We start from the raw sequence: 19,600 nt of genomic DNA, 5'->3' as shown, positions 1-19,600 counted from the left end.
ACTTTTATCTATATTCAAAATTTTTTATGTTTATTAATAAAATGAAATTAAACTTCACTTCATTTTTCACTTGCTACTTACAAACCTCTGCCAGATTTCAAGTTCACACATTTTGCACTACTAATTAGATGAAGTTTTAATGTTCTAATAACTATTTGTCTTGAATATTTTTTTTTAAAAAATTATGTAAAAATAAACACAAGAGGTTAATTCATATGCTTTTATTTTTACTTTTTCAATGCTTGGTCTCTCTTTAATTATTAAGATTGAAAAAAGTTGCTGTGATATATGTTGCTTGAAAAATCTTAATCTTTAGGATAAAAATTGTAATTGGCTAAAAAATAAAATAATATAGTATTTAATAATTTGAGTATTCAAGCTAGCCTAAATAAATTTGAAAGCCTAAGATATTAGGGTCAGATTTTGCTATATGAGTTTTGTTATATATTTGTGTGTTTTAAGCCCAATAAGCCTTGCTTAAATTGAGTCTGGTCCAAATAAGCTGCCCAAATTGCTGACTCTAATCATTCTAGTGAAGAGTAAAATTACAAAGTCAAATATTTTTTACAAGTTTAAGGACATTAATTACTATTATTCCTTAAGAATCAGGAAATTAATTAATTTTATCCTATAATTAGGACCAAGGGAGTGAGTAGTTAACAAAGCAAACCACATTTATTCATAACACATAATCGTCGACACAATATAACGCACATACCCAAGCAGCTGATTTATTTAGAGCAATATTACATTAGGAAGCTCGTTAAACGGTATCAGCACAACATTACACCAAGGCATGCATATCACCAATTACTCAACGGACTATCTTTCGGATAAGAGGCACAAAAGTGGTTGCCTGAGCTGGGGTAGTGGATGGCGGCGGCGGCGTAAGTGGTGGAGGTGGTGGCGCAAGTGGCGGCGGCTGGGGGCTTGGGTGTGGAGTCGGGACGGGTTCCTTGTAAAGGCTGAACACAACATTGAATGCTTCCTTGCAGAACTCCACGCGCATGATGTATCGATCAGATCCGTATGGTATGGCGGCGAGAGAATACTCGTCAACTTCGTAAAGAGCAAAGGCGATGTTGTATGCATGGTCCATATCTTTAGATTTCTTGATGAGAAATTTACCGTCCATGGTTTTAGCTCCCTCAGGTGGACCAATCAACACAGGGTACCTTTTCTCGCCTTGAATTTCAACGGTCCAGTTGCCTGATCTAGCGCACGTGGAAACCTCAGAAAATTCGATGTGCAAGAATTCACCTACCTTGATTCTTTGTTGATGTTCAATTTCTGTCTGAAAAATCACTTTCTTAGCGTCAGCCCCGATGATGACCGACACTGGGCAGTTTTGGTGCCGGACTAGTTCAGTTTGAATTCCACGGCTATAGTTTGAGGCATCGAGAATGTGGTATTTCTTGCCGGGCACGAGAGCATTGCCATCGATGTCCTTCACATAAGTTACAGCTAGGGTTAGGATTTGCGTGGAGAAGGCAAAGAGAAGGAGAAACAGAGAAGGCAATGAAGCAGCAATCTTCATTGGATATCCTGAAATATGAGAGAGAGAAGTGAAGGTGTGGCGTGGAGACAGAAGATTGTATGGGTTTCTATTATAAAGTTACAAATGGAGCAAGTGTACAACATTATCCAAGCTTCTGTTTAATAAAAAAATGTTATCATATAAGAGAAATTCTTACGGGAGCCCGGTGCACCATATTAGCCATGTTTTGTCTAATAAAAACATGACATGTCAAAAGATTGTAAATATATTTTGATTGTCATTAAAGATGATAGAGAGATAAAAGACAAGAAATTAAAAAGGCAATCTATTTCAAAAAATAAGGTCATTAACAATTATGACACATAAGATTTTGTTTTTTATTGAACTAGTAGAAATTCTTGCATGGACCTAATGCACCATGCCATCTATGCACCATTCAATTGCACCAATTCAATCCAATAAAATCTTATGTGTCATAATTTTTAATGATTTTATTTTTAAAAAAGAATGTCTATTTAATTTTTTGCCTTTTATTTCTCTACTATCATTAATGTTATCAAAATCATTCTATGCTCATAACAATATGAATGCCATGTTTTTACTAGATGAAGCATGAATGATGTGGTGCATCAGATCCATACAAGTAGTGCAATCTTATTGGACAAAGTATAGATGATGTGGTGCACCAGATCCATGTAAGAATTTGTCTATAAATTGATTTTTTTATTAATAATAATAGAGAGAGAAACACAAAAATTTGAAGAGGTATAGTGTAACTTTGTTAGACAAAGTATGGATGGCGTGGTGCACCTAGTCAATACAAAAATTTATCTACAAGGTGAGGTTGGATTAGAGCAAGCATGCAACTTAATTTAAGGAGAATTATAGTTAAGGATCACAGTAGAGATTTAATTTTAGGTTAGTCCAAATTTTTTTTGAAATTTTATTTTAGTCTAGGGGAGAAAAGTCAAAAGAATTTTGACTGTGAGAAGACCAAAATACCATTCAATCATTATGCAGAATCACTACTTGTTGATTTTGTTACTTCATTTGTTAATTTATGAATATGAGTTGTAAATTATATGAGTTGATATATTAATAATTATATAAGACTTGTCATCAGTTGTTCAATCATAGGTAGCAACATTAGTTCATAAATTGCTAACTTTACTTGTTAATTTACAAACATTAATTGTAAATTACAAGGCCTATCAGTAATTCACAACTAATGTTAATAAATTAAAAAGTTAAGTTAGCAAATTAACAATTAATAGTACTGATTGTCTGACAAATGGATGTAATGGAAAAGTAATATTAGTAAATTAACAAGTACAGTCAAAAAATTAATAACTAGTGATTTTGCATAACAAGTGAAGGATATTTTATTCTTTTCACCATCAAAATTAATAACTAGTGATTCTGCATAACAATTAAAATTTCAAAAAAAAAAAATTACCCACCTATAATTAAATCTCTACTGTGGCCCTTAACTAAAATTCTCCCTTTAATTTAATTAGCATGTTCAATTCATGTTAGATACTCTCTCCGTTACTATGTATAAGAGAAAAAAATTGTATCACATAGTTTAAGAAAGTTGGTTAACTATAATAATTATGTCTAAAAATAAAAAAATTAGACTAAAATGCCCTATATTAATCAGCATAAGCATGCATTAATTATTCCTTGTTAATGTAAATTATGGGTTGCAATTTAGAAAATGTGTAATCAATACTTATTAAAATATATGATTTTGCTTATATAAAAAAATAAGTAAAAAGTGGTGGTTTCTTTTATAAATAGAAACAGAATAGTATAGATGATGACAAGATCAAGGACCACTGCTAGTGGTTTCCATTGAATTGGCCATTGCTATTTGCTAAAGTACGATTACCAACAAAAGATTTTTGGATGCTTCCCAAAATAAATAAAAAAATAGTACTTAACTTGTTTTTTTTTTTGGGAGGAATCTATGACTGGAGGAACCCATTGAATTGGACCACTGAAATTTGTCCACCGTTTGTAAAATTAACAAAGAATTTTACAAATGGTGGACAAATTAAGAGGGGATGAATTTGTGGGATGAATTTGTAATAATCCTAGGCTCTGGGTTAATTCTTCAATGCGGAGTTAATCAAGAGGCGATGAGATTACAATTTACAAAGCATACACGATACTCTCTTCAATCCTATTCATAAGATGAAGAGAGAATAATTTTTTTATCCTATTTATAAATTATGTTATTAATTTTTTATCATAATTTTTCCTTTTTCCTTCCACTAAATATTGGTAAAATTTTTCTTAAAATGTGTATATTTAATAGAGGAAAAGTTAGATATTTATTAAATTTTTAGATAAAATTAATGTGTTTTTTTTTTAAATTCTGGTGAAATATATTGAAAGTAAATTTTAGATAGGACCAGATGAATAATTGAAGGAAAATACACAGACGTATAAATAATTAACATAACATAAATATTTTAATATATTCATATTTAATTTTACAAATATATAAACAAAACAAACATACATTATTAAAGTTTTACTCGTCTATTCTTTATATTATATAAATAATCAATAATTTGACATTAATTCACTAGTTAAGTTATGAAATTTAGATGCTTTGAGAAATCAAGCTCGTAATGTTATAATTTGATCGCATTCCCATCAAATAATTTTTCTTGGCACCGATGCGCAATGCCATCACCATGTCATATATTTATTTCACATGTGTCTTCCTCAAGCTCGAGCAATATCATGTTTCTCATTCTCAATGCCTTTGTGATCATTTTTTTTTTCAGTTGAAATGAAATAAATTTTTATATTTATTATACAAAAAAATTAAATATACATTATTTAACCTCAAACACTCATAAATCAGTATATTATTCAAAAGTATGTATATATATTCTTTTCAATTATTAAAATGATAAAATATTTAATTCAAATATATTTATATGACTCTTTATTTTTTTAAAAATTGTTTTAAAATGTTTTTAGGAAATTTTATTTAAAATGGAATAATTTGAAAATATTTAATCTTATAAAATACACATTATTATTATTTTTAGTAATATATTATTTTATGAATATTATTTTGTGTATATTTTATTGTATTAAATTATATAGAAATAATATTATATATTACTTAATACATTATATTTTTGAATAAAATATTATAAATATGATTAACGTAGATTAAAATTTATATATTTTCAAAATATTAAATTCAAATATAAATTTACATAAAATATTAAAAACAAACATCCTACAATTTCATAATGTCATGTAAAATTCAAAAAAAAATGATCAAATTTGACTTTTACATTTTCAAAAATTTCTCAAAATTAATAAATAGATAAACTATTTTCTCTTAAAATAATTTTCCTTTTCTTCTTCATATGCTAAAAGAAAACATTATTTATATCTATCATAGTCAGCTCTAAAAAGATATCTTGATCAGAATAATTAATTCTCACCATGTAAATATTATTTAGAGTGACTTAAAACAAATTTTATTTTTTTTAATTCTTATTAGTATTCATTTCACACATATATATATATATATTTTAACTCTGTCTCCACCACTTATGAATAATCCAAATTTAGTTTTATTTTCCAATTTCGATAAAAAAATTTAATTTCACTTCATTCATACATATTATTACCATAATTTCATAATTTAAGTTAAAATTCAAGTTAGATTGTGAACTTCATTCATTAATTGGACAACATCATACTCCTTTACATCAATCATCATAGCATCATGGGAAGTGTTAGAATTCTAGCCACGATTTTACTCATAAATATTGATAACTTTTAGTATTTTTTCACTTTTAAGTTAAAGCACTCGCGCAATATTGTAGTTACCCTAAAATATCACTCCCGTAATATGTATGACCATCTATGCATTTAATAAAGTAACCTCCACGTGCGCAGGCACGAGAAAACAAGAGATATATATTGATGCGAAATTTAAGGACCACTCGCGGTTTTCATCGACTTGGACAAGTCTTAGTTGTAATTTGCTAAAAGGACCAATATACAACAATGACTATTTCATGGACAGTGATGGGAACTTTTGTCTTGAGGAATATAAACAATTAATATAGAATCTATATATCTCATATTTCCCACCTGGTGATAGATCCTGTTTTTTTTTTTTACCACTCTTTTTTTCTTTTCTTTTTTGTAATTTTCTTGGTTGGAAAAAATTCTCTAAAACAATTGAGATTCATGAATTTCAATAAAGTTTTTAAATATTTTTTATTTTAATATTTTTTAAAAAGATAAACTCTTACTCTTTCTTAAAATTCACAGATTCTCAATAGAATCCATTCCCATGGGGACCGATTTGATACGAAACTACTGGAAATGACTCATCAGCCTTTGAATTTATAAAACTTGGAAAAAAATTATTGTCAAATATGGATATTTAATAATGTGAGAGGCTCTTTTACTCTATAATATACTCCCTCCATTAAAAAATGTGAGTCATTTTTTTAGTAGTTGAATGTTAGAAAATGTTAGACATTTTGAGTTTTTTAAAGTGTAATTTTTACCTTTTTTTTCAAAAGTGCCCCTATTGAATAAATTAATTTATTTTTTTAGGGTGTTTAATAGGAATAAATATGAAAAGATTGGATTAGTTTAGAGATAAGTAATTACTTCCTTAAGGGGTGAGATTAAGTTAAAAATATCTTATATTTTTTAGCAGGGGGAGTATTGATTATAATTAGGCAAGAAGTTTGTTCAAAAAAATTAAGCTACAAGTACTTAGCGACAAATATATGCGTGATTTGTCGTCATAAATGCTCTTTTACTAAAAAAAGTAGTTAATGATTTGAAAATAATGTTTTAAACGCGTATAAGTATATGTGTTTTCATGATCACCAAATGGGGGGGGGACCAGTTTAAGTGTTTAGCGATACACACACATGCATGCCTGTATGGTTACCACACTTGTTTAAACTAAATTTAATAATGTGGTTAATCTAATCTTATTTTTTTATGCTGGGAAGTGATTAGTGGGGCAAAAATCTTTTGTAGAAGTACTGTTCAGGGAGAGAAAGCTCAAGAAGAAAAAAATATCAAGCAGAAGAAGAAAAAAATATGAAGGAGCAATACTAATAAAACTTGGCAATGTCCATTCCTTTTAATAACTGTGGGTCAATATATATATATATATATATCTATATAAAGCAAGAATAGGAAACCCTCATAGATATATATAAAAAAGGGATAATATCAATGAAGGACTCCCAAAAGAATTTAATAATATCTGACAAGGGTTTTTAAAAAGTAAACATTAGCAAATTAACAAGTGAAATTATTGTTTTATCAATTATCCAATCAGTCTAACTATCTAGGGTCCTTGTTGCATATTAATTTCTTGGGAGAATCACATCCATAGATCTTTCAAGAAAATTACTCACAGATAAGGATTAATATGAAATTTTTTGTTGTTAAAATGGTAATAGAGATTTTTCCCCTAAACGGTAACTTGTTATTGTATGTGAATAATTCTCTTAGGAGGTCCTTGAATGCATTTCTTCCTAAATTCCTTTATGGGTCCTTCATTGACATTCTCCCTGAAGGTATTGTGTGGTTATCGCGTTATACATTGATTTCCTACCAACGAGGAAGATTTTTGTCAATTAATGTCTCGATCAAGCTAGACCATTCAATCTAGAAGTGTGAATTAGTGAAATTCGCAAAATTAAGGGTTGTTTGATATCTGTTTTCAAAAAATATTTTTTATTTTTAAAAATTAAGAACATGTTTCGGTAAGTATTTTAAATTTAAATGTTTTAAAATACAATTATCATTTTTTGTTTTTAAAAATAAAAATGAAAACATCTTAATTGTTTATGTTTTTAAAGAATATTATATTTGACTATTGTAATTTACTTTTAACTATGACCAACCATTATTATGGGTCATCACTGTTAACTACCAGCGACCAACATTATTGGTTATTTGTTTAATTGTAAAATTATTTTCAAATTAACATAATTGCAAAGATTTTTAATTTTTATTTCAAAAAATAATTTTTAAAAAATGGGTTGCAAAATAGTTTGGTTTGATCGAATCCATATCTGTATTCATAACGTGTTTGGTTTGATTGAATTACGCTCTCTAGTTAATAATTGCTTTGATATCTTTTTTTCAAAAATGTCAAACTAGTTATTGAATTGGTTGGGGCACTATTTTACAATTTGATGATAGGATGAAGTTGAAACATGGTGAATTGATAGTGATTAAATGATAATTGTTTGGTAAATCAAAGACATTAAAGTCCCACTAAAGTACCTTAAATTGTAGCTTATCTAATAGTTAAAAGGTAAATCAAAGATACATAATTTCAATTAAAAAACAAAACACTCTAAAAAAAAAAAAGTACGAATGCCTCTTTCTCTAGTTTATCTACCCAGTTTGTATTCTTTGTTTAACATCTCTATTAAATTCCATCATCATTTTATACAATTGATCCCATATACCCAAACTTTGCCACGGGGTTGTGGTAAGATCTGATTTCCAATTTTTACTTCCAAATCATTTGTAACCCCTTGCCTTTTTATCAATGTGGGACTATTTTCCGCTTCACTTATGCAATGTGGGACTCTTTCATTATATAGGCAAGAGGTTACCTTGCTCCGCATCACTCAAACAATGTGGGACTATTTCCCTTAACATGTGCATACTAGTCAATCCTTCCAACAAGTTTGCCTTTTCTTTTAACGTCCTCCTCTTTGTTTTTTTTTTTTTGGGTTAGTTGCCTTAGGTTTATTTTTTTTCATGTGTGAACATTTGTTTATCTCCATTCTTCTAACTATTTATCTATATTTTATTTCATATGATATCATTTTAATTTGGTTCTGATTTGCCTATAAAAAATGTTTAATGACCAACCTCAAAAACAAGAACACACCCATTGCATCTCTTTTTTAATCAATTCTTTGGGTTTTTTATTTACATATAAACATATTTTTCATCTATATTCATCTAAATATTTATTTACATATCTTTTCAAGCAAATTTATTTCTTGTTCCCTTTAAAACGTGTGTGATCACCATCTCAAAAAAAATCAAAAATGACTTTGAAATTGCAAAAAAAAAAAAGAGAAGCAAATTAATTTAAACTTCTCTATAATACTTAAATATATTAATTTAATTACTTTTAGTCCAACCCCGGTCTGACCATTGGACCCTGAAACACTGCTTCAACTAGTTCAATAGCTGGTCCGGTTTTCATAACATTGCTTTTTATTGAACTTGTGGTCTGCTTATTCCATCTTAATCTTGCAAATTTATTAAGAGAATTATTAAGTATATTTAGTTAGATTGTATACGTGGCCAGGCGGAAAATAGTTGATATATAGTGTCCAATAGGAAAAGAATGGTGAGGTTTTATCGCCGGCAAGAATGATGTTTGATTAAAACTTATCAAAATTAGAAAACAAAACAATTTAAATTATTGGAGCCAAATATGAGAGACTCTTAATTCCCTAAGTACTTACTAGATATTCCAGAAACGGATTAATCTCCAAATATATTGTTCAAACACCCTACACTTTGGGCCGATAAAATTTCGACGCCCAGGATGATTTGAAAAGGGAAAAAAAAATTGGCGAAATTTTATAGTTAACGTAGTAATCCAAGGAAGTTTAAATTTTTAGGATCCATATGAACTTTTAAAATCGATCCAACTACCAGGAATTAAAATTGATAAAAACGGAGACGCATTTCGATGGAGATGATCAAAATCTTATATTTCAAAATTAAAAATAAAAATAAGATAAATATACACCATTCAAAATAGATATTAGCCATTCACTCAATATGGACAACCTAACTACAACGACATAACATATAAACGAAACTTTTCTAATTACCGTAGATTCCCAAGAAGAATAATTTGATCATCAATAAATCCAACAATTTGTTCGACTAAGACGAAAAGCTATTCAAATAGCAGAAATTAACTTGAGAATCACTTTCGAGTTTTCTACTAACCGATTCGTCCTCCTTCAAAAATCACTTCAAGCTTTTGTTTAGTGTTAATTTTTTATTCATGCATATATATATATGAGAATCACCACGAGTTTATAATTATATTTTCTCTCTTTGAAGTCTCTCTATCATATGAAGGGTTGATGTTTGTTTTTACTATTGTCGCTATCACTACCAAACCAACTAATTTATTTTTTAAATCAAGCAATGCAAGCGTTATTTCCACGTTAAGGGGCTTGATTTTAAGGGAGGGTACAGTGTTAATAATGTGATTTGATTATAATTGATTTATGATCATTTATTGTAATTTCCTATTCTGTTTAGGTTGATCAACCACATTTAATTTATTGTAATTATTGTAAATTGATTTGATATTATTAGGATATCTCAATTTAATCTATATAAACCCTCACAAAGTGATTGAGTGAAAACGGTACAATTTACACATTTTCTTCCTTTGTTGTGCCTTTCCAGAATATTCTTTCTTTAACTATTCTTATTTCTTTCAATGTCCATCTGATTAACTTCAATTCAACCTGAAATCATTTTAGAAACTTTCCAAGACTTCAAATAACATTGTATAATAGAAAATGTAAGTGTAGGAATATTTTTTATAACTTGGAAACTCTTTAAAAAAAACATTCAGGAATATTGGTTTAATTATTGAAAACATTAAGGCTCGTCATGATCTTACATTCTTACTCGTTCAGTAAGATATACAAGTTTTAAACTTGAACAGCGCTTCCTCCTTAAATATAAGTCATCAAGCATACATTTACCTTGATAAGTTCTCAGGACACAATTCAATTAAATTTGGCTTCTTCAAAAATAATCAATAAAAAATTAAAATAAAATATGGATAATTCAAAATTGATTTAGATGGTTCAAATGAAAAATGAACACCCTCTCCTTATTCTTGAAATGAAAATTCATTCAAACTGAGGTCTAATAGATCACGTATATATCAACAATTCATATGTGTGTGATCTCATTCAATGAATTTTATTATTAGCGCGGCCATAGGAATCAAGCATTCAATTATGACAAAAATTCAAAGTTTTTGTATTTAAATTTACATAGAATTGAAAAAACAACTATGCTATGCAAGGAGAGGAGTGCTAGAGCTACATCAAACGATGATTTGAGCATTGACATTATAACCCAGAAATGGAGACTATAACGAAAAAAAAAAAACCAATCAATATTTTGATGGCGGCCAACCACAAGTACAAGTGTTTTTTCTAATAAAAAAATTACATAATTATCTTAAAATCCTCCTCACATGCATATGGTAATTACCTAAAATTTTGATTATACTTATGTCTAATTATGTTCTTAGTTGTATTCTAAATTGTAAACGAGTAAGGACATAATATGAAGAAATCAATCAATCACAGTCCTCAAAGCATGTGGTCCATTACTCTTTTCTTAATGCTTCTAAGTATTTGGCCACTATTTAGATATTGGATTCACTTGATTGATGCTTGAGATGGCTAGTTTGAATATAGAAGTGGTTCTTTAAAATCTGTCAAAATAATCTGCTATCCGACGTAATTAACACTTCTTATATATTGACAAATTTTACTATTGTCGCTTTTAAATTAAAGCACTCGCGCAATATTGTCGTTACCCAAAAATATCACTCCCGCAGTATGTATGAATGACATCTATGCATTTAACAACGTAACCTCCACGCTACGCATGCATGAGAAAACAAGAGATATATACTGATGAGAAATTTAAGGACCACTCGCGGTTTTCATCGAATTGGACGAGTCTTAGTTGTAATTTACTAAAAGGACAAATTTACAACAAAGTCTATTTCATGGACATCGATGGAACCTTTTGTCTTGAGGAATATAACCAATTAACATTGAACCTATCTATTGCCCCCCCTCCTTTTATTTTCTTTCCTTTTTCCGTAATTTTCTTGGTTGGGAACAAATTCTCTGAGAAATTGAGATTCATTAATTTCTATGAAGTTTTTTTAAATATTTTTGCATTTTATTATTTTTTTATAAAAAAAATAAACTCTTATCCCTTTCATAAAATTCACATTAAATCTCGTCATGACATGATCTTATACATTCTCACTTGTTTAATAGGATATACAAGTTTTAAACTTGAACAGTGCTTCCTCCTCAAATAAAAGTCATCAAGCATACATTTACCTTGATAAGATCTCAGGACACAGTTCAATTAAATTTGACGTCTTCAAAAACACCAACCAATAAAAAAATAAGATAAAATATGGATAATTCAAAATTGATTTAGATGGTTCAAATGAGAAATGAACACCCTCCCCTTATTCTTGAAATAAAAATTCGTTCGAACTGAGGTCTAATTAATATGTGTGTGTGCGATCTTACACAATGAATTTTATTATTAGTGCGGCTATAGGAATCAAGTATTCAATTATGACAAAAATTCAAAGTTTTTGTATTTAAATTTACATAGAATTGAACAAACAACTATGCTATGCAAAGAGAGGAGTGCTAGAGCTACATCAAAAGATGATTCGAGCCTTGACATTATAACCCAGAAATGGAGACTGCCAAAAAAAAAAAAAAAAACCAATCAATATTTTGATGGCGGCCAACCACAAGTACAAGTGTTTTTTCGAATAAAAAAAATTGTATAATTATCTTAAAATCCTCCTCACATGCATATGGTAATTACCTAAAATTTTGATTATACCTATGTGTAATTCTGCTCTTAATTGTATTAAAATTGTAAACGAGCGAAAGGACGAATATGAAGAAATGAATCAACCGCCGTCCTCAAAGCACGTGGTCCATTACTTTGTCGTTAACTTTTAACCAAGTTTCAGCCGTCCAGTTTGGGATATTCCATTTCAAAAAAGGATTTATTTATTTACTTATTTATTTTGGTGAGCCTCCAAAAACATTTATTTATCACATGCAAATTAAATATCCATCGTATTTTAGCGAATAATAGTGGCCCAATTCAACGGAAACCACAAGGCGTGGTCCCTCATCTTCTCACATATCTTGCATGAATGTTCGTTCATTGTACTTAACGTTCTCTAATTAAACTGCATGCTTGCTCTCTCACAATTGCATCTCTCTAATATACACACGCATGATATTTACCGCTTCCTCCTTTTTCTTAGATAATTATGTATTATCTTTTTCTTTCTTTAGTTTTAACTTCTTATTTTTTTTCCTGCAAAATTAAAAAAAGGAAGAATATGAGTTGATTTTGCATCAAAATTTCTTTTTATCTTATTAAGTGACAGGACGAAAATATATAAATATTAATTAAATAGGCATAAATATTAATAAATTTAACCAAATATAATTCAAAATCTATACGTGGTTATCAGTGAAAATGTGAACTCATTCAGTAACCTCCACGTACGCATGCATGAGGACCACTCGCGGTTTTCATTGGATTGGACTTCCATTGTAATTTGCTAAAAAGAACCAATATACAACAAAGGCTATTACATGGACGTTGATGGGACCTTTTGCCTTGAGGCATATAATCAATTAATATTGAATCTACATACTTCCCACGTGGTGATGGCTCCAGATTTCTTTTCTATTTCCCCACTCTTGTTTTCTTTTCTTTTCTTTTTTTGTAATTTTCTTGGTTGGGATCAAATTCTCAAAAAAATTGAGATTCATGAATTTCAATGAAGTTCTTTTTAAATATTTTTGTATTTTATTATTTTTTATAAAAAAAGAAAAAACTCTTATCTCTTTCTCCCGTTGTCCTTACTGATTTGATACCAAACAAATGGAAATGAGTCATCAACCTTTGAATTTATATGCGAAGTTCTCTTTCAAAGTTGATAACGATTGCGTCTTCATGGCAACATGTAAAACTTGGGGAAAAAAATTATTATCGAATATGGATATTTAGCAATGTGAGAGGATCTTTTACTCTAATATTGATTATAATTATGCAAGAAGTAATTTTGTTCAAAAAAATTAGGAATGAAGTACTTAGCTCCAACAATATGCATGACGTGCTGGCATGAATGTTCTTTTACTAAAATTAGTTAATGATTTGAAAATAATAGTTTAAACTCGTATAAGTGTAGTGTTTCCATGATCACCAAAATGAGGCGGAAACCAGTTTAACAATACACACACAAATGCGATGCTCGCATGCCTGTATGGTTTTCACACTAGCTTAAACTTAATTTAGTGATATGGGTAATCTAATCTTATTTTTTTATGCTGGGAAGTGATTAGCGGGTGAAAAATTCTGTTCTAGAAGTACAGTTCAAGAGAGAAAGCTGAAAAAGAAAAAAAAAATATCAAGCAGAAGGAGAAAAATATCAAGGGGCAATGTTGATAAAACTTGGTAATGTCCATTCCTTTTAATAATTGTGGGTCAATATATACAAATAGAACAAGAATAGGAAATCCTAATAGATATTAAAAAAAAAGAGGAGAATATCAATGAAGGACTCCTAAAAGAATTTAATAACATCTGATAAGGATTTCTAATAAGTGAAATTATTGTTTTAACAAGTACCCAATCAGTCTAAATCTCTAAGGTTCTTAGCAAATATTAAATTCTTGGAGAATCACACCTAAGGACCTCCTAAGAGAATTATTCATAGATAAGGACTAATATATAATTGTTTGTCATTAAAATAGTAACAGAGACTTGTTTTCTTCCAAATGGTAATTTCTTGTTAATCCTTATCTAGGAATAATTCTCTTGAGAGGTATTTGGATGCAATTCTCCCTAAATTCTTTTATCGGCCCTTCATTGATATTCTCCCTAAGGATACAATCTAAAATTAAATACAATGATTACAATACATGTGAAAAGGGTCAACTAAACGGAAGGAGAAATTAAACTACTCTCTTAGGTCCTTAATATAAGGCAAACTTTGAAAGATTTTTTTTTTTATCCTTAATACAATACAAAGTGAAAGTAATTGACGGATTCCTTTAGATTTTGATCGATGATGTGTATGATTGCGTAATTGTGGTTATCGCATTCTGCATTAATTCCCACCAATGAGGGATATTTTTGTCAATTAATGTCTTGATCAAGTAAACCATTAAATCTAGATGTGTGGATTTGTGAAATTCGCACAATTACGTGGTGTTTGATTTTTGTTTTCAAAAAATGTTTTTTATTTTTAAATATAGAAAACATGTCTAGGTAAGTATTTTGAATTTAAATGTTTTCAATAAAATTATCATTTTTTATTTTTAAAAAATAAAAAATGAAAACATCTTCATTGTTTTTTATTCTAAAGAACATTACACTTAATTATTGTAAATCACCTTTAACTATGGCCAACGACTATCATAGGTCATCATGATTAACCACCAACAACCACCATTATCAATTATTTTTTGAAATCTAAAATTATTTTTAAATTAATATAATCAAACAGATTTCTTTGTCATTTAAAAAAATATTTTAAAAAAATGGTTTACAAAATAGTTTGGTTTGATCGAATCCTTATATGTAGTCATAATTAAAACAAATTGAATCGACAACCATTTATTGTTTACTGATTTAAAACTATATATGCCATTTGCATGTGACCAACACCATAATCGTGTGTGTGTGTGTGGTGTGTGGGGGAAACGACATGCATTTGCTGTTAACTGATTTTCAATTGTTTCAGCAAAAATTGCACAAGCATACGATGTTGACCAATTATATAGGCTAAATTACACAAAACTTCTCTAAACTTTTAACCATGTATAAATAACCCCATTGACCTTTAAAACTTAATGATAAACCTCATTGAGCTTTAGGCTTATGCAAGTAACCCTTGGCTATTAATTATATACCCCTGATACTTTATTTTTATGTGCATTTAAGGCCCCAAACTTTGATTGATATACAAATAACCTCCTAAACTTTAAGTTATGTATAAATAATTAATGTATAAAAGTAATCATAGAGATTTATCTGCATCAATATAAGAGTTGTGGGGGTTTATGGTAAAGTTTCAAAGGTTAAAGAGGTTATATGTACGTAATTCAAAGTTTAGTGGAGTAATGTATGATTTAGCCATTATTTTATGAAGACTACAAGGAGTGGTCCTTCAGTTTCTCAATATCTCTCTTAGTTTATCATGCACGAATAGGGAATTTACCAAATTTAAGAATTTTGAAAATGAAAGAATTTTGTGCTGGAAAAATTGTTATTTACATAAAAGACCTATGCTGATTGTCCAATCACACATGATAAGTCTTATTTTATTATGTGGGGTTGGTTATATGGATTGTATTATACCATTATGTTTTATCAATAAGGGAGAATGATAGTTACCTCACAAAACACTGAATTAATGACAGTTAAGTCTTCAACAATTTTTTTTGAAAAATTAGTTGAAAAAATCAATCCATATAATTACAAATTTAGGAGTTTTAATTGCAAATAAGTATTTGATGACTCTCTATATTTTTATATACTTTGAAGAGTTGTATTGGTTAATTGGAGAGTCATCTAGTTATTTTTAGTTAATTGTCTTATATTTAGTGTTTATTTTAGTGTTAGCTAGCTTGTCTAGTAAATATTATGCTTTGATTTATTTTAGAGTAATCTCTTTTTTATTTTGAGTTAGTTTAATTTTAGGAACCCTTGTAAAAGCTTGGAGGAAGTGGAGGGGGAAAAGCTTAATGAATTTAACGAAGAAATTGGATTTTAATGGTTATCCAGTACAGCAATAGATACAGCAAGTCAGTGTCATAAAGCAAATTCTAAACCAGAAATATAGCTCACTATAGCAAGCACTATAGTGGATTTCATGCCAGAACTCACATATTCAATTTTTCTGCTTGACAAAAGAGGAAAACTAGGGTTTTTTTGAAGGAAGCTTCATTTTTTATATTTTTTGAAGGTCCAAAGGTGATTTTGGAGAGCTTAGGGTGATTTTGGAGCTTGGGAGCAAAACTATCATCACAACCACATTTTCATTGAGTTTCCTTCAAAACTACTCATTGCAATCGATACAGCAGGTCAATGTCATAAAGTAAATTTTGAACTAGAAACAGAGCTCGCTATAGTAGGCACTACAGTGGATTTCACACCGGAACACACATATTCAATTTTTCTACCTGATAAAAGAGAAAAACTAGGGTTTTTTGAAGGAGGCTTCATTTTTTATGTTTTTTAAAAGTTCAAAGGTGATTTTGGAGAGCTTAGGGTGATTTTGGATATTGGGAGCAAAACTACTCATCACAACCATATTTTTATTAAGTTTTCCTTCACTTTTCTTTTTCTTTGATTTTGACCCATTATTCTACTGTTTTGAAACTATATTTAGCTATGTGTGGCTGAACCTTAATACTCTAAAGTCCTATGAACTCATTTGCTCTGGTCTTGATTTACCAATTACTTTGTGATAAATGGATGCTTTATGTTTTAATTCTAATTTATCTTTGTGTTTCTTGATGATTAGCCATCATTAAGTGATTGTTTAGAGGAATAGAATGAATTTGGGAAAGGAATACCCATTTGGACTATTGGAATTGAATGCTTAGAATGAACTATAATTAATTTGCCTGTAGGATAGGAATGTATCTAAAGGACCTAAGTGGTTAGGGAAGATTTGAACTTAATGTTGTAATCTAATCTTGACAAGAAATTATTGAGTCAGAATTAAAGTAATTTGAAGATATTCAAGATTAATTCTAGTGTCCAACCCTTAAAACTAAAATTAAAATTAATATAATTGGTTGGTTAACTCCAATGGATTAGAGCAAATGAAGGATTAGAGCTCTAGGGTGCTTTTCTAATCATTTCTTGACTATAAGGTGCTTCAAAATCTTAGTTTCCTACTTTACATTTTTTTTAAATCGAACTATTCACAACTATAATTTGCTTGGTTAATGTGAATGAAATTTTGGAAGTTAATGTTTGTTTGCTAATTCATTTGATTCTCTATGGGATCGACCTTGATTTATTATTAGTTACAATTGCGACCCATACACTTTTGGTGTCTATTGGTTTTTGTGTGCATCAATATTTAAATATTAAATGTAACTCTTAGATTATAACAAATATTTTATTTGTAATTGTTTGAATTAATATTTACTATTTATTTTGTGGAAAATTTTGTCAAAGACTTAACTATTATTAATTTAGTCCTTCGGGACCAAACTATCATTATCAAAAAGGAGCAATAGCATGTCTTTTTTCTTGAGAGTAGTAAGAGGAAGAGGGAAGAAAGGAGGGCGCTTGAAATTTTTTCCTCTTTTTTTTTTTTCCAGCTTTAACTGGAAACTCTATAGTTAAAAAATTTCTCCCCTGTTACCCCCCTTTACCGTCTAAACGCCCTTGCCGTCACTGCAAAAAAATAGCTTTTGGTGGCAACTTTTAGTGGTGACAAAATAACTTGCCGCCAAAGGTCTACTTTTGGTGGCAAAAATTAGAACTCACCGTTAAAAGTAAACCTTTGGTGGCGACACAATGTCGCTGCTAAAGGTTGCCATCAAAAGTTAATTTTAGTGGCGACATTTAATTTTTGCTGCTAAAAATACTTTTTGCGGTGACAGTCATTCTCATAAAAAATAATTAAAAAATTAAAATAATTTTGTAATTACTTTTAGCGGCGACAAACCTTCGCCACCAAAAACATTTTCATAAAAAATAATTAAAAAATTAAAAATAATTTTTGTAATTACTTTTAGTAACAACAAATTATTGCCACCAAAAATATTTTCATAAAAAATAATTTAAAAATTAAAAATAATTTTTATAATTACTTTCAAGGCCAACAAATTGTCGCCGTCAAAAGTACTTTCATAAAAAAATAATTAAAAAACTAAAAGTAATTTTTGTAATTACTTTTAGTGTCGACAAACCTTTGCTCCCAAAAGTATTTTCATAAAAAAATAATCAAAAATTAAAAATAATTTTTGTAATTACTTTTAGTGGCGATAAAGTATCGCCGCCAAAAATATTTTTATAAAAAAATAATTTTTGTGATTACTTTTAGCAGTAATAAATTGTTGCCGCAAAACTATTTTTATAAAAATAATTAAAAATTAAAAATAAGTTTTTTAAGTACTTTTAGTGGCGACAAACTATTAACATCAAAAGTATTTTCATAAAAAATAATTAAAAAATTAAAAATAGTTTTTGTGATTACTTTTAGTGGCCAAAACAAGCAAAAATTACTTTTTGCGACCTCTAAATAAAACAAGAAGAAGAAAATTACTTTTGGTGGCAAAAATTAAAAGTTGTCGCTAAAAGTAGACCTTTGATGATGATATTGTATTGCCACTAAAGGTCGTAACCAAAAGTCAATTTTTAACGATGATATTTAATTTTTGCTGCTAAAAATACTTTTTGCGATGACAAGCTGTTGCCACCAAAAATATTTTCATAAAAAATAATTAAAATTAAAATAATTTTTGCAATTATTTTTAGGTTTGTCGTAGTCAAAAGTATTTTCATAAAAAATAATTAAAAAATTAGAAATAATTTTTGTGATTACTTTTAGTGGTGACAAATTATTGTTGCCAAAAGTATTTTCATAAAAAATAATTAAAAAATTAAAAATAATTTTTTTATAATTACAATCTATTGCCACCAAAAATATTTTTATAAAAAATAATTAACAAAATTAAAATAATTTTTGTGATTACTTTGAGTGACAACAAACTGTGGCCATCAAAAGTATTTTCATAAAAAATGATTAAAAAATTAAAAATAATTTTTGTAATTACTTTTTAGTAACAACAAACCTTCATTGCCAAAAATATTTTCATAAAAAATAATTAAAAAATGAAAAATAATTTTTGTAATTACCTTTAGTGGCAACAAATTTTTGCTACCAAAAGTATTTTTATAAAAAAATAATTAAAAAACTAAAAATAATTTTTGTAATTAGTTTTATCGCTAAAAAACCTTTGCCGCCAAAAGTATTTTCATTAAAAAGTATTTAAAAATTAAAAATAATTTTTGCCATTACTTTTAGGGGTGACACTTTGTCACCGCCAAAAGTATTTTCATAAAAAAATAAAAAATTAAAAATAACTTTTGTGATTACTTTCAGCAGTGACAAACTATCGCCACGAAAAGTATTTTCATTAAAAAATAATTAAAAATTAGAAATAATTTTTGTAACTACTTTTA

The 19,600-nt window shown here is 28.6% G+C and overlaps 1 protein-coding gene across 1 annotated transcript; it reads right to left on the bottom strand.

The window, feature by feature from the left end:
• Positions 1-814: 814 nt before the first annotated feature.
• On the bottom strand, positions 815-1,537 carry LOC129286315 (uncharacterized). The gene has a single exon (XM_054922308.1). The coding sequence runs from the start codon at positions 1,535-1,537 to the stop codon at positions 815-817; it is 723 nt and encodes a 240-aa protein (XP_054778283.1).
• Between the last annotated feature and the right edge of the window lie 18,063 nt (positions 1,538-19,600).

Source organism: Prosopis cineraria, unplaced genomic scaffold (genome assembly GCF_029017545.1).
Source record: "Prosopis cineraria cultivar Desert tree isolate PC_DT_omini unplaced genomic scaffold, ASM2901754v1 PC11, whole genome shotgun sequence".
Lineage (NCBI taxonomy): Eukaryota > Viridiplantae > Streptophyta > Magnoliopsida > Fabales > Fabaceae > Prosopis > Prosopis cineraria.
This window is presented reverse-complemented; position numbering and strand designations above follow the sequence as displayed.

Bases quoted from the DNA above. Each gene is read 5' to 3' on its own strand.
- LOC129286315 (XM_054922308.1), bottom strand. From the start codon at position 1,537: ATGAAGATTGCTGCTTCATTGCCTTCTCTGTTTCTCCTTCTCTTTGCC.